We start from the raw sequence: 16501 nt of genomic DNA on the forward strand, positions 1-16501 counted from the left end.
TTGTTTGAAATACAAACAAACAAAAAAGAAATTAAACGTCGCCTGAGAGATTCGAACTCTCGCGGGGAAACCCCATGTACTTAGCAGGCACACGCCTTAACCACTCGGCCAAAGCGACTTTGATGTTAATTTGTTATTTATTAATATATATATTATGGATCACTTTGTCCCGCACAAACCGTTTCTTATAGCGACTCTCTCCCTCCTCTTTTACCCCTTGGGAGCGCTTTCTTCACCGTCGGCGTCATGTATCGGCCGCCGTCGAACACCCGCTCTGGCGGTGGGGGTTTCCGCCACCCATCCTACCCCCCTCAGAATCTTAACTTCGCCTTTCCCGGCAATCTTCAAGGCCATGTAAACCCTCCAGAACCCTAGCTTCCTCCAACCTCCCATTATGCGCTACCTCCTGAACCGATTCTTTCCTCAGCCGAATCCTTCCCCCAAGCCCTTCTTGACGGGGTTGATGCCGCCGCCACTAAGGCTCACCGGGACCTCGTCGCCGCCGGTCAGAACGTCTCGTCGTGGAAAGTGTCGCAGGCCTCTCTCCTCGCTCTAAAGATCGAATCTTGGAGCGCCTTAGGGTTTCAAATTCAGGATGTTCCATCCCTCCACAGCCTAATCGTCACACAAGCAAAGGTGGGTTCTGTTATAAATTGTTCAAATTTAAAAACAAAAAGATTTCTTTTCAAAAGATTTATTTGTAGTTATTTTGGTAGTTATTTTTTAAAGATAAAATATCTATAAATAAGTATTTGAGAGTAAATTATAAATATATCTCTTTTATATTCTTGTTCTTTCTTGATAATTCGATTGAATTAGATATTCTTTAATTCTTTTTTGAAGAATTTTTATTGTTTGCTCAATATAGATCTTCTACAGGTTTGTCATATCCATTAAAACTATTTACATCAAACCCATAGCAATCTTGTTGAGAAGATGGTGTAAATATCGCTTTTAAAAAAATATTTATATATGTTTGAAGCCTAAATATATTTTCTATAGTGTTCTTAATCTTGTATTTGTTATTTGTTTCCATAGTATTTTTATCATCTTCTTTATTATATTTTCTTCCTTTCCTCAATCTCTCTCTCTTTATATATATATACACTTTTTCTTTGTCGAACTATAGGCAAACCACATGTTCATTTGTATTTTTTTCTTTTCAATAGAAGGAAGGGCACATATTATGCAAAATTTAATAGACGAAAGGCTCATAGTGAGAAGACTGCGGTAGAAGACAATTTGCGGACTATATTTATTATATTATTATACATTAAAATTAAACAAAATAATAATAATACCAATAACATTAAGACTATCATTATTTTCATTAACAGAATATGAAAGTGAAAGAATAGACAAAGATAGAAAATATTCCAATTTCATTTATATTTTCTTACGCTTTACCGTGTTGTGTGGTGTCTTGATTTATATGTACAATATGGTGAAACCTAGATTGTCTTTTGAAGAGCACAATGCCCACTTTTATTCTCCAATTATTCTACGGTAAAAATGCAATAGGCAGCACCAACCGTTTCCTTCTAATTTCTCCATGTTCATATATGTTTCTTTCTCTTTGTCAAACTTGTTTTTGTTTTTTAATATAACATTATGTCCCACTTGTCTCATGTTTTTCCTAGGATAAATCAGTTACTAAAATACTTATTTTAAACCACAAAACTCGTTTTCTACTAGGTCTCTATTAATTGGTTGTCATCTGTAGTGTCACGACCTTAGCTGGAATTGCCTAAGACGTGAGGCACCCTTGCGGTCAAGACGCGAACTTAGCTTGCGTTGCCTAAGTTGCGAGGTACCCTTATGGCAAAGACGCGAACTTAGCTTGTGTTGCCTAAGTCCTGCTTCGCCCTTACAATTTGCGTCCGCAAAGATTAGCGCACTTGCAACCTCTTGCAGGTCCCGAAGGACCTGTAAAAGAGAAAATTGATTAGTTCAAAGAACGAGCGACGGACAAGTCCCGACGTCTCGCGAAAAGGGAAAGCTTTACGAGCACCTTGCGTGCATAAGAGAAAAGAGGGAGAGAGAGAAAACAAGGACTTTAGAAGGTTGAACGAATAGCTGCAAGTCCACAAATAATTGTTCACCGGGTGCCAGGCGCGACAACAATTTCCCGTTAAGGTAACGTGCGAACTTGCGAAAGATTGTTCAACGCCCGACACTATACCGAAGCCCCATCCAGCTTTGTGCCACCCGGGTGGTTCCAAGGGACTGAGATGGCTGACGTTTTGTGAGCAGAAGCGAACTGCAGAAAATAGCCCGCGGCACACGAAAACGGATCTATTTTGGGTTGTTTTGGGGTTATTTTGCTCGGTTCGGTGAGTGATCGCTTTGTAGCGTTGTAACTTGTTCGAACTTACATTTTTAAGCAAAATGACTCAAAACCAAGACAAAACATGCTGTCAAGCAACTGTACATGTAGATGAGAGCGACGAACAGTTCGTTGAACGGAGTTGTTACGGGTGCGCAACGACCGTTCGTGACAGTAGGTTGCATATATCTTATACTCGGGAAGCCAAAAAAGCAGAATATGCAACTATCAGTAAACATTTTGATGAACAAAAACATTCTGCTCCACAAAATAGAAAAAGGGACTCATCACAGCCTCCAAATATGCACTTGCAAAAGCAGGTGCTTGAGAAGAGGCTTGGTTTGTTATCAAAATGTATCCAGACCTTTTCATCTCATGATGATGATTCTTTTAAGAAAGATAAAGGATTTAAATGCCAAAATCAAAGTATAGAGACAATGGCAGGCGTGTGAGTAGTTGTCCTTATCCATCCACAACTGAAGAAATGGTTCGTCTTGGGATCAGACCCGAAACAACTAAAAAATCAACTGTAAGAAGTCCTGTGACAAGAAAAGGAAGTTTGAAGAGAAGAAGGGTAATTCTTCGTGCAAGTGGCTTAAAAAGGACTCCATCAAGTCAAAAGGAACTAGAGAGATTGCATGAATCCACTCTTGCTATCATAGAAATGGTTCGCATTCTATTGCTGAGGTATGCACAATAAGATTTATGCTATTGGCTGCAAAATATGACGATATCATGATAGTTAAATACTTCAATTTTGCGTTGTTTTCATTGATTTTTTTCTACATGCTTTTCTTTGGCATGTATGCTGGCAAAGGAGTCTCATGCTTCATATAACATATTAGACTTTGTTGTATACTTATATAACATCTTCCAACAACTAAAAATACTACATGTTTGCAATGTTAAATTTCCATCTGAGGGTATTATTGGCTTTTTTTTGTTAAGTGAACAAAGTCTTACACCAGACTTTACTAATCACTGCAGGTTCTCGATATGATGGTGAATTTTTATGCTACAACAGTGGAGCAAAAGAAAAAGGTTGAAGAGAATCTTGTTGTCACACCCCTGGTGTTCTCACAGAATATTGCTGTAAATTTGCCCTCAGCAATGTTATTTCTCTCTTATATGAAAATTTTCAGCAACAGTCATAAACTGAAGGTAGATAGACACCTATAGAGATATCTTCCAATTTGTTTATGAGCATTCATTTATGGGATGTACATACTGTTTTCTATATTAAGTTCATTTGGATGTTTGAATGGATCAAGTGTTACCATAATTACCTTTGTTGATATTCTGATTTCATGTTTGGCTTAAGCTTGTGTTGTGATTTGTCAGGGTATATTCTGTGGGAAATCTGTTATCTCATAGAACAACATTATACTTTTGGCTTGTCTATTTAACTTGAATTTCTTTTGAAGTTTAGGAAGTTGTATGACTTCATTCACATTAGTTGATCACTTTCCTCCTCACAACTCTTGGGAATTTGGACATCCATTAAAGATAGTCCTTATGATAGAAAATTTTTGGTACCTTAGATGATTATTATGTCTACCATAGCACCATCAAAGGCATGTATAATCTTAAGGAAAAGAGGTAATACTTTGCATGGCATGTGATACATGATGAAGATATTAATCGATATATGTTGAGCAGTTTATCTAGAAAAATCTCAAATAATTAAATTTTTTTTACCCATAACATCCCTCTATCCATCCGTGAACCTATTTAAATCAACCTCATGTGCCTCTATCTCTTACATCTCTACGTCCCTAGACAAGGAGTGCAGACAAAGGAGATACAGGACATGAACTTCTAACAAGAAACAGTTCCCCTGATGCTCCACTTCAGCCAGCACAGAGGGACATGCCATCCAATGAAGAGAGGGAGCAAGCAGGAGATACAGAACTCTCAACAAGTGTACATCTTGATCGAGCATCTGCAGAAACCAAGATAAATATGGAATTCCAAGACTTGTAACAAACATTGTACTTGAATGGTTCCGAAGCACATCAAACTCAAAAGATTCGGCATGAGGAACATATAATTGACCATACTACTTACTTTATAGGAAAACAAACCTGAATTGTGCAAAGGTTGTAGCCTAAGATTGATTGTTCCACAGGTTAAGCAAGAAATAAATTGTCGATGATGATACAGCCATCATGAATGCATAAGGTAGGAAGAGCTTGAATAATGAGACCCAGTGTATCTGGCACATCTGTGGCATGCAATCTCAGCAAATCATGCCGACTGATACAAACAAGAGGAATCCAACAAACACAAGTTTGAACAATTAATTGCAAAATGTCTCTTAAAATTTTTCATTTTCAAAAACGAGGATCACAAGAAAAAGAAAGATTTAGACAAGCCTACAATTCATTATGAGAAAAAAAAAATCATAAATAGATGGCTAAACCTATCACAAGCCAGGAAGATAATATCCTCGATAGAATTCGAACAATTAATCTATATAACAAAATTTTGACTAGGCACCAGCTGGTGAATACCTGACAAACTTTCTTGGTGAAAAGATATCAACTAGACTTCTTTACATCGTTCTCTTGCGCCCGAGACTTTTCACCTTCCTTTCCTTCCATGACTTGCTTTATCCCTTCCTGGTACCCTTGTATAAAGCTTTTAAGTGCATCTTTGTATGCTGAGGCACGCATCATATACACACGCTGCAGAGCAGGCCTTAATGTCTCCATTCCACCTCGAGCTGCCACTGCAAGATCTTCCAATGTTGATTGTTCTCTTCTTGCAGATGTAGTGTTATCTTGACGAAGTCCACCATCATCATTTGTGACCTTTTTATAGTCATTTGGTCTAAGATCGGGACCAATATCCCGCACCCAGCTAGCAGCGTAAAGTCTAGATGCTTCTTTCAAGACATACCATCGCTCTCTCCATGTAAGTTTCCTTCGTTTCTTGATATGTGGGGGGTCAGGCAGAGAGGAAGGAAAAGCAATTTCCTTTAGATCATAACGAACATAATCATAAAGTTTCCTACATACCACCCTCAGCTTCATACTGATCTATCTCCACTCAATTTAACATCCAAAACATGAACCTACATCACTGCAAAAGCAAAATATTCAGCATAACATTTCTACTGCACCTATTTCATTCGTCTTGGGAGGCAAGATAACAATGTAATGAAACATAGACCAAGAAATAAGAAATATTTTGCATGAAATACTTTGCATAGCTATAACAAGCAACTTTCACCAAGAGAAAATAATGGGACCTGCTACGCTAAGAGTTTCAACGTATGCAGATCCAAAGAATTGAGGCACTTCAACAATGAACACAAAAGAAAAAATGAAAAAGAAAAAGCTTGAATAGAAAAAAGAATTAATATTGTGATTCATATGACAGATAAAATTCATTATCTGTCACATGAATTTTAATCAACCTTGGCACCGTATGCTCTAAATCACGGTATTTCGATACTTGTTTCCGATGAGAAGTACCTTAATCGATGACTCATACCCACGCACAAAACGTTCATTCCTTTTGCACGCAGCTAACAACACTCTTAACTGTTCCACCATGGTCGCGACACCTCCACCAAACCTAGGTGAAAGTCCTCGCTTTCTCTATCTTCTCTTTCACTTACAATTACGCAATGGCATAAACTCGCAACAAATCTTCGACAAGATACAGAAACATGATCAAATAAAGAGGAATCTTGGCACTTAGACAATCACCAAAAATAACGAAATGCGCACGTCCATCGACACCGTGCTTAACTCATAACAACGAAAACCCCCTTCACACAGCACGCACGAACGTTCTCGCACAGCTACGAGCACTGGCAAAACCTCAATTTTACCCAAGGACACGCACAAACACTCATTTGCCCAGGGAAATCGAAGCCAGACCTGGAAAGCATCACCACCATACCACTTATTTGAGGAAAAAGCGAATGGAGAAGAGGAAATAGCAAATGACACCGACCTACGCCCGATGGAGGATTTGGGAGGAGAGAAAGGAGATAACTGCGCTAATTTGCGAGGGCGAGATGATCGTGGTGGCAAGGGGGAGGGTTTGGGGCGTGTATAAGGCTTTGCTTTCGCACAGAGCAAACCGCAGCCGGTGAAGAGGCATAGATGAGGTTTTCTTTGAAGGCGTTCGCGGGGGGCCGATCTGGACCGTCGGAACACGGTTCCCGTCCGGTTTCCCCCTTAGCGATGATGGAACTCTCTGGAAGTCCCGGGAAGGATGTCGTTATCCCATCGATCTCTTTGTCAACGCACGAATCTTAAAGTAACAGGAGACCACCCTAAAACTCGTAGCAATCGGTCATTAAAAGTCAACCCTTTCATCGGCATCATATTGATTCAACTTCAACTCCCAAACACCGTAATTTATTGCCCAGGGTTCGGGTTTGACGATAGACATGTCTTCTAGTTGTAAATATGATCGATTTCGATGATGAATTTTAATTTCTCATGATTTTATTTGAGTTTACGATGGCCTTATATATATATATATATATATATAGTAAAAATAAGATACTAATATGAGATCTTATGATAAATTATCAAAATTAGTTTATATATTTATAACACATATTTTTACAATTAAATTTTAAAATAATAAATATTGAGGAGTAATGAGAAAAAAAACGTAATCTATTCAATTGTTATTGCGCGTATCCATGAATATCATAATATATTTATGTAAATAATATAAAATAAATTTTATAATAATAATAATAATAATAAAAGACTACATGTTATGTCACATATGTCATCACTCACATAATTGGCTTATAGGATACTCATGACTAGCATAGGGGATCTCTATAAATAGAAGAGAACCAAAGACCTATAGGCCATAGGCTTTTTGGTTGCCACATTCTATTCTACTCTCCTCTTCTCCTCCTCAAATAGTAGGTGTGGAGATTTGTGCAGTGATTTAAGGAGCATCGTCGCAGCCTTGCTGTGTAGATCACCGCTAGAGAAAAGAGTGTTTGACCTCCTTCATCCTCTCCAACAAATCTATAGTGATTCAATGATATACGATTTCTCTAGGTAAAACACATTTATCTCACACGTGAATTTAAGTTTCACGAGTTTTTGTGCATTGATCTTCGCACGCCGACGAACACCTTTTTGAAAAATTTGAAAGTTTTTTTATATTATTCTGCTGCGCATGTGATGTATATATTTTCCTACATTTATTACTCATGAATTATTATATATAACTATGATTGATATATAATAAAGTAATAAAAAATATTTAAAATAATAAGAATATATAATAGAAGATATAGATGACAATTAGTACTAATAGTGCAAGAGGTGATAGAAGGATTATAAAATTTAAAACTAATATAAAAATTAAATATCATAAAATTAATTATGGATATTATTTTATACACTTTTTAACATTTACAAATGAAATTTGTGTAATAACCTACCTAAGATATTGTGGTGTGTTATTCTTGTTGTATTTATAATTTTAATAAATCAATTTAATTATTATTTTAGTTTCTTAAAAATGTATTCTTCCCTTTTTGTTGGGTTTATACAATCTGGTATCACATTTCTCTTTGGCATTTTTGTTAGACAATAAGAGTATATCAAAAAAAAAAAATATATATATATATATAATAATAATAATAAATAATACTTTGGTTTTACTAAATTAATATTTTATATCTTGGAAATTATTTTCTTTATGTTGGATTTGTTGGCCAATCGTCTGATATGGGATTAATTACTTAGCATTTTATGTTTGATATACAAACAAACAAAAAAGAAATTAAACGTCGCCTGAGAGATTCGAACTCTCGCGGGGAAACCCCATGTACTTAGCAGGCACACGCCTTAACCACTCGGCCAAAGCGACATTTTTGATTAGGTTCGTTGAGTATATTATTTAATATATTTAATACTGGTATATAATTTATTACGACACGCTCACCCGCTTCAACATGTGGACCCTACTGAAGTTCTCAATTGCATGAGATCCCCAAAATCTCATGCAGATACACTGCAGCTTTTGTTTTCTCTAAATTAATAAATAATTACTTTGGTTTTTCTAAAATAACAAATAATTACTTGGCATTTTTGTTTGATATACAAGAAAACAATAAATAAAGGAGTTAAAAACCGTCGCCTGAGAGATTCGAACTCTCGCGGGGAAACCCCATGTACTTAGCAGGCACACGCCTTAACCACTCGGCCAAAGCGACGTTTTTTATTACGGTCGTTGAATATTTTATTTAATATAATATATTACATCTACACTCCCCCACTTCGAGTGGACCCTACTGAAGTTCTCAATTGCATGAGATCCCCAAAATCTGGACCCACCAGTGGCCCTCTCTCTCTCTCTCTCTCCTGCCTCTGGTCTTCTCTGGCCTCTTTCATGGGAGGCCAGAGAACAGATATTTATACAGATGATGTATTAACTTCTCAAACCTACTGCCTCCTAATACAATCTTACCACAATGTTTTTCTATTTCCACTGATCCAGGACAAACTTTTAACTAATTGAATTCCAATATCTCTTAGTATTCATCTCAAGCTCTCTATCATATCTTCCTTCAAATTAGAGTTTTGACTTTAACTAATTAATTTATATGTTTTTAGTCACATATTGTTTCCAAATGTTTTTTTTTTATCCAACAAGTAATTGGTGTTCAATTAAAGAATTCAAAATTAGTTACCAATCCATCAATTATCAATTATAATAATTCAAGCTGAACCTGAGAGTGGTATTGAGCTATAAATTACAAGACTTGTTCATCACAAAAGAATATGTGAAGTGGGGAAGGAAATGAAACTTGGTGGTTGGGTTTCAGTGTTCATCTCTCTAAATATCTAGAATATATCTCTGATGCAGTACCTCTGAAAGAAACAGATCACACAATAATGTGGATTATGGTGATGAGATATGGCATCCATTTCTAAGGAAATAAAAACAATTGAGGTGTTGAAATAATTATATTTTTGTCAGTCCTAAGAAAGGTACTGAAAATAGTTTATACATAATTTACATGATTCAGCATCCTTTATTCATATTCATGAAGAGAACCTTAAGTTCTTAGCTATATGAGAAAAATGAAAATATAATGTAGAATAATTTTAATTAACTTAGATGTAGTATGTGACATACTTTTAAATACTCATACTGTATCAAGTTTAACACTAAGGATTGATGTAAATGATTAGAGGGACTACAATACTTGAAAGATTTCTGAGACTGATATATAAAAATTACTATCATTGCGAAAAGTATCAATTTTCTAATTTAAGGTAAAAGAAAATGGTTTTTCTTTCCAAACCATAAGCCTGAAACTGTTCCTGTATCAAAATGATAACAATAATTCAAGCACTGTGTAAATATTTTGGTGATCAGTCTGCACAATAAAATTAATTCAAGCACTCCATAGAATAATTGAACTTGCCCAAAGGCATAACTTAGAGATCTCCAAACCAGTGCTTGAAAATAGTTCTAACACTACAAAAGCTGCAGTGTATCTGCAAACTTTTGTTGCAGTCACTGACTTGTCTTCCTCATCTTTTGCTGCCCAGATGTAAATTAGCTTTCAGCACCCAACTCTCTCTCTCTCTCTCTCTCTCTATATGTGTGTGTGTGTATGTGTGGTTTATGTTCCTTCAAGACCACCACATATTAAATCCTTTTCCTCGAAAGAAGGTTACATTGGATTTGAATCAGAAGTGCAGTAGAGGGTCCAAAGCATCTAAGAAAAGATGCTGTACTGAAGCAAGTGGAATCCCTTTAATGGTACAAACACAAAGAAGATGAAACATCTTTGTGCATTGCTTGTGCATATATACATGTATGCATACAAGGATGACTAGGATACAAAACAGTAGTGTATATATGAACAATGATGACACAGTTTAAGGAATCTGTTGTGTAGGATAAGAATCATAAAGGGTTTGCACGCTTCCTTCACAAGCAATAGCCCAATAAAAATGAGCAACATTCACATGGTTGTGACTTGTGAGCTCTTGCAGCTCAAAAGGCATATGCAAGCTTCAAGTCTAAGAAGGAGATCTGAGAGCGGAGGAAAGGAGAAATGATGCAGGATGTGCAGCATGCAGACCCCGCAATGGACTCCTTAACAGGGATATGATGACCAACGACAGCATTATTGTAGACCTGTGTGTGTGTGTGTGTGTCTGTGGAAACCATCTCCAAATAACAGCAGCAAAGTGTCTTTGCCTCTCAAGATAGCTACATCCATGAACACTTGAATTCACTCAACTCATGGCTAACACAACTTTCTGAGATCAAAGTAAGAGAGAGATATACAAACTCAATTAAGGACAGATGATGTGAGTCCTCAATGGATCCACTTGACACCTTTCAAATTAGTCTACACAGAAGAGTGAAAGGATTGGGTCCATGTGACACCTTTCCAATAAGTTCTAAACTTAACCCAGACTTATGGTGGAAGAAAAGAATTAGGATGAACAAAATAAAAAATTGAGAGTCAACTAAAGTATTCTAGAGAAGAAATTTTAGATGATTGATTCAAACACAATTTTCATGATTTTTTGTTACAACACTTTTGACAACAAGCTCTAATAAATGCTCAATATTGATCCTTGAGTAGTCTTTTGACAACAAGATCTATTTATTTTATTTATCACTAGATTTTATAATTGGATCATCAGATAATACAAATGGGTCCTTATATTTATAATTAGATCCTTATAAATAATTTAAAATATATCCTTACATAAATTTCAAACATTAGGGATATTACAGAAGGTGCTGCCCCTCGCTTCGCTCACTATCTGTCACTTACTCGAACGACCAAAAATGGCTTGTTTTGGCTAGTTTTTGGGTCTTTTTTCATATTACGGTGATCTGCCATATCAGTACCTTGGAACCTCCCGAGTGACACAGGGCTGGATGGGGCTTTCGGATAACAGGGAATGTGCTACCCCTCGATTTGGTTGCTATCTACCGCTTGCCACTCACTCGCGAGCCCAAAAATAACCTATTTTGGCCTGTTTTTTAGGTCCTTTCTACATGCTACGACGAGCGATGCGAAAAGTCAACCTTTCGTTGCTTGTTGTTTGCCTCTTACTTGTGCGGCAAAAAATGGCTTGTTTTGAATTTCATCATACATGATAGTGTCCTGTTGTTGATAGCCTTGTTTGATCGGCCAATTGAGTGATTTGGGGCGATTGTGTCGACATACGAGTGGTGATGGATTTGTATGTCGTGGTGGGCTCCCTGCTATTGTGCTGACCACCGATGTTATAAGTCCCTTCAATTGCACTCTCTTTGAACAGAGTTATGTGAGTTGCTTGTACTTAGTTCCTTTAGAAATTAACTTCGTTTAACATGCCTATCCACTTCTTATGTGCTATACCTATGAGTAGTGTCGATGTCCGTGCACCTTGTGTGTCCACAAACGATGGACGACAGTGTGGCCGATATAAAAACGGGGGCTTCTTTCAAAATTTGAAGTAATACTTGATTGGTTAAACCATATGTCGTGGCCCAAGAGGCTGGCCGAGCCTACTCGACCCTAGTTGAGTTCAAACTCATGATTGTGACTAAGCCAACTCAAATCGTCGGATTCGTTTGGGCAGGATTAGGCTTTATATCGAGTCGATCAATGCTCAGATTTCTACCTCTCCGTCGCTTTCGGTGATAGCACAATCAAGAAGCCCCCTCGTTGCTGTTATCCTCGTCCTTGCTATCGAATTTACCATTGAAGTAAAGTAAAACCCTTCTTCTCCTATTTGTCTCTTTCATTTTAGTACTTTTACACCAAACACTGAGGCATGAGCCATTCTTGATCAGAAGTAGTTCAACACTCATCTATTAGCCGCATGAATAATCGCCTAGCGCCTCCTCCCACCATTGCCTCTCGTGGGTTAACAATTACAAGTCCTATCAGTTTCTCGCCCGCTTGCTTGTCCGACCAACTCAGTATAATTATTTATACTCTCTAACAAGACTTATTGATTATTGATCAAAATACTTTGAATTTGTTATAATCACATTTATCATGTGGATGTTTGTCGAGTTCATCCAGCTACATATAATAAATTATTGCCTATATTCTAGATAACTTTATCCATTAAACTTGGATTGAAAAACAACAATAATACAACGGTATTATTGTTGTATTAGAAATAAACTCAAAGGTGTTCCGAAGGCAGCTGCTATCAAAGCTCCCTCCTTTGGAGAGCGAAAGACTTGACTACTCAAATGACATTGCTGTCTTGACTGGACATAGTAGGTTGATGAAAAAATGAGGAGTAATAAATATGTACTAAAAGTCTCAAACTAATGGCTTTTTGCTAAAATTTAGATTATTATACAACTCTCACTCACTTTTTTTTTTTTTCCTGTTTTGCTTTGACTTCTGCTGTCTTTTGACATTGAAATGTATAATCGGTTTGCAGTTACTTTTATTAGAGATGATATGGGATTGACTCTTGAGAAGGTTGGCAAGGAGGTTTTGGGTTCTGCTGTGAAAGTGGTAATAGGAAAGGATTCAACTTTAGTAGTTACTGATGGGAGCACCCAGCGTGCAGTGGAAAAACAGGTTGCTCAGTGGAAAAGAAGTCTTGAAGAGGTACAAACACTTGTTCTAGTGAGTGGTGCATCCATCATGCAATTAATTTCAGTTGTTTGCAAGAGACTGTTACCCAGTCACTGCTAATGCTCAAACTTCCAAAACTTCAGCAAAACTTAATGCCTTTTGCCTTTGCCTATGTTTTCTCTTCGACACTAGCATGACATTCAAATAAAATTCATGCTAATCTATAGTTCCTTTTCAGTCCACTGACTTTGTTTTATGGCAGTTGATTTTTTATATGGAAACCTTTCAAAAGTTACTTAGTTGTTTTTTTTTGGAGCAATCTAGTATATACCATAGAGAACCCTGTCCATATGTCAAATGCTGTTTGTTTAGACACAATGACTGAAATATTCTGGATTTCTGAAGCAATAACAGAGCAATCTAGCTGTCTGTGGAAAGGTTTCTGTACAGTTTTTAATACATCACTAGCTACAAGTGGTAGCAAGTATTGTACCTAGACAAAGGGTGATTCAGATGGAGGGTTCAAACATATGCTTGTAAAAGATCAATAGTTAAGGTCAAAGGGACCTCTCTCTCTCTCTCTCTCTCTCTCTCTCTGAAAGATGGTGATATGCTATGGTGAAGATCATCAATTTTATTGATCTGGCAGCTAGGTGGACTTGTGATGGTCTTTGTGGACAAGGGTGATTGGTATTCCTGAATAATTGTACTCTTTTTAAGTTGTAGTAGCTAATTCAGAAGTAAGAGAGTGTTGTGTCTAAATTTCTATGACACCAAACAATCACTCAGCCAATAATGGTGGTTTTCTGATTCTGAAGCAGTTCCCTCTAATGAAGTTTATTCAGCAATCATACTATAATATTTTTCCCTCATGAAATTGGCATTCATTGTTTCACTGTCAAAGAAACCTCAGTGAAAATTCTAAGATGTCTCTTGTGACATTTTTGAGAAAGTTGTTTAGTGATGCCTTTCATGACTAGATGGATTCAATTTGCTCTAATGTGTTTACTAGCATCACTGTTTCTTTAAAGGAGTAATCTTTCTTTTCTGTGTCTAATATTTAAATTCCATTGCTGAATATCAACCTTATTCTGCTATAGTTGTTGAAATGACTATATCTGCAGATTTGCTCATTAGGCTTACTTCTTCGTAGAATTTATGTATTGATCCTTTTACCAACTTTTTGCTGATTTCTATCTATCTAATGTCAATGTTTTGATTTAGTACTCTGAAGAGAAGTTCAAGAAGAAAATACTGAATGGGTGGCACAAGGCTGGATAGGGCTTTTGGATAACAGGGAAGGTGTTGCCCCTCGCTTCACCTGCTATCCGTTGCTCGTTGCTCACTCGTGCACCCAAAAATGACTAATTTTGGCTTGTTTTTTAGTCGTTTTGCATGCTACGACGAGCGCATCAAGCGACGCAAATAGTCAGCCTTTTATCGCTTGTTGTCTGTCTCTTGCTTGTGTGGCCAAAAATGACTTATTTTGAATTTCATCATGCATGACAGTGTCTTGTTGTTGATAGCCTTATTTGATTGGTCACTTAAGTCTCTTTGATTCATGGTTGGCGACGGGTGGTCCGATAAGGCAACCATATCGATATGTGAGTGGTAATTGATTTATATATCATGGTGGGCTCCCTGCTATTGTGCAGCTGACCATCGATGCTACAAGTCCCTTCAATTACACTATCTTTGAACGAAGTTGTATGCATTGCTTGTACAATTTGCCTAGTTTATTTGGAAATTGACTTCGTTTAATATGCCTATCCACATACGTAAGAGGAGTGTCGATGTCCCTGCTCCTTGTGTGCCCTCGAATGATGGACAACAGTGCGATCGATATAGGAAGAAGGGATGCTTTCAAACTCTGAAGTAATGCTTAACTGGTTAAACCATATGTCATGGCCTTAAAGGCTGGTTGAGCCCACTCAGCTTTGGTTGAGTACAAACTCGTGATTATGACTAAACCAACTCATTGTCGGATTTGTTTGGACAAGATTATGCCTTATATTAAGTCAATCGACGCTCATATTTTTATCTCTCTATCATCTTCGGTGACAACGTGTTTAAGAAGCCCCCTCTTTGCCATCACCCTCGTTCTCCCCATCGAATTTACCATTGAAGTGAAATAAATCCCTTCTCCTCCTTCTCCGGTCTCTTCTATTTTAGTACTTTTGTATCAAACCCTAAAGGCTCAAGGCACACTCGATCAGAAGTAGTTCAACACTCGCCTCTCAGCCACCTGAATAATCGCCTAACATCTCCTTCCATTATTGTCTCTATTGGGTCAGTAATTACTAGTCCTCTCAGTTTATCGCGTGCTCGTCTGGCCAACCAACTCAGTATAATTATTTATCCTCTATAACAAGACTTATTGATTATTGATCGAGATACTTTGAATTTATTATAATCGCGTTTATCATGTGATTATTTGTTGAGTTCACCCGACTGGATATAGTAAACTATTGTCTACATCACAGATAATTTTATTCATTAAACTTTGAGGAGGGATCGGAAAAATAAAAATAATGCAATGATATTATAATTAATTAAAATATAGTGTATAAAGATTATATCCAGTAACCTTTAACTTTATATTAGGTTTTGGAAGAGGAGCCCTGTTGTTTGCTTTTTATTTATCACATTATGAAGCATTATATGTTACGTGATCTCTTGCTTCTTCTAGCCTTATATCCAAGGAGGAAGAGAAAAATTAGTCTTGGAGATTATAAGTTTTACTAGATTTAAGAAGAATATTAATATGAAGATAACATATTAGAAATATTCTGTAAGAATTGACACACATCAAGTGAGACTACTTGCTTCTCATGACTTAGATTTGATCTTTGTGGGAGATGACAGTTGAATGCTACTGTTGGTTGTTGTTATTGTTGATCATGTTGACAATTTGTACTGAATTCTAATAAAGCCGACTAGTGGACTAACATTTGTTGGTGTGTTATTGTTGTTGTATTTATAATTTTAATAAAATAATTTAATTATTATTTTATTTCCTTAAAAATGTATTCTTCCCTTTATGTTGGGTTTATAACATCTGACATCACATTTCCCTCTGGCATTTTTGTTAGACAATAAGAGCATATAAAAAAAATTAAATATTTAAAATAATAAATAATACTTTGGTTTTTCTAAAATAATAAATAATTACTTGGCATTTTTGTTTGATATACAAGAAAACAATAAAGGAGTTTAAAATAATAAATAATACTTTGGTTTTTCTAAAATAATAAATAATTACTTGGCATTTTTGTTTGATATACAAGAAAACAATAAAGGAGTTTAAAATAATAAATAATACTTTGGTTTTTCTAAAATAATAAATAATTACTTGGCATTTTTGTTTGACAATAAGAGCATCTAAAAAAAAATTAAATATTTAAAATAATAAATAATACTTTGGTTTTTCTGAAATAATAAATAATTACTTGGCATTTTTGTTTGATATACAAGAAAACAATAAGGAGTTAAAACGTCGCCTGAGAGATTCGAACTCTCGCGGGGAAACCCCATGTACTTAGCAGGCACACGCCTTAACCACTCGGCCAAAGCGACGTCAGTGATTTTGTTGTAAATTTATATTTATTATTTAA

General features: G+C 36.4%; 1 protein-coding gene, 1 long non-coding RNA gene and 4 other non-coding genes across 12 annotated transcripts; 1 reads left to right on the top strand and 5 right to left on the bottom strand.

The window, feature by feature from the left end:
• Window positions 1–36: 36 nt before the first annotated feature.
• Window positions 37–118, bottom strand: TRNAS-GCU (transfer RNA serine (anticodon GCU)). Its single transcript has one exon. It is a non-coding gene; the product is annotated as a tRNA-Ser (tRNA).
• Window positions 119–230: 112 nt separating this feature from the next.
• LOC135652136 (uncharacterized) lies at window positions 231–3588 on the top strand. The gene is made up of 2 exons (XR_010502056.1): window positions 231–636; window positions 3314–3588. It is a non-coding gene; the product is annotated as an uncharacterized LOC135652136 (long non-coding RNA).
• A 324-nt stretch (window positions 3589–3912) lies between these two features.
• Window positions 3913–6484, bottom strand: LOC135582068 (uncharacterized). 7 transcript variants are annotated; one of them, XR_010502061.1, is made up of 5 exons: window positions 6293–6484; window positions 6043–6216; window positions 4840–5410; window positions 4411–4550; window positions 3913–4268 (listed from the first exon to the last, which is right to left on the bottom strand). XR_010502061.1 is itself a non-coding variant. In XM_065172871.1 (3 exons), exon 2 carries the CDS (start codon window positions 5359–5361, stop codon window positions 4867–4869), a length of 495 nt encoding a protein of 164 aa, XP_065028943.1. In that variant the 5' UTR covers window positions 5362–6216; window positions 6293–6483; the 3' UTR covers window positions 3913–4550; window positions 4840–4866. The 7 variants fall into 7 exon arrangements, 1 of the variants encoding a protein (XP_065028943.1); XR_010502060.1 differs by having other exon boundaries at window positions 5806–6216; XR_010502062.1 differs by lacking the exon at window positions 6043–6216.
• A 1625-nt stretch (window positions 6485–8109) lies between these two features.
• Window positions 8110–8191, bottom strand: TRNAS-GCU (transfer RNA serine (anticodon GCU)). The gene has a single exon. It is a non-coding gene; the product is annotated as a tRNA-Ser (tRNA).
• Window positions 8192–8455: 264 nt separating this feature from the next.
• On the bottom strand, window positions 8456–8537 carry TRNAS-GCU (transfer RNA serine (anticodon GCU)). The gene has a single exon. It is a non-coding gene; the product is annotated as a tRNA-Ser (tRNA).
• Window positions 8538–16381: 7844 nt separating this feature from the next.
• Window positions 16382–16463, bottom strand: TRNAS-GCU (transfer RNA serine (anticodon GCU)). Its single transcript has one exon. It is a non-coding gene; the product is annotated as a tRNA-Ser (tRNA).
• Window positions 16464–16501: the final 38 nt, after the last annotated feature.

This window comes from Musa acuminata, chromosome BXJ3-11 (assembly GCF_036884655.1).
Source record: "Musa acuminata AAA Group cultivar baxijiao chromosome BXJ3-11, Cavendish_Baxijiao_AAA, whole genome shotgun sequence".
Lineage (NCBI taxonomy): Eukaryota > Viridiplantae > Streptophyta > Magnoliopsida > Zingiberales > Musaceae > Musa > Musa acuminata.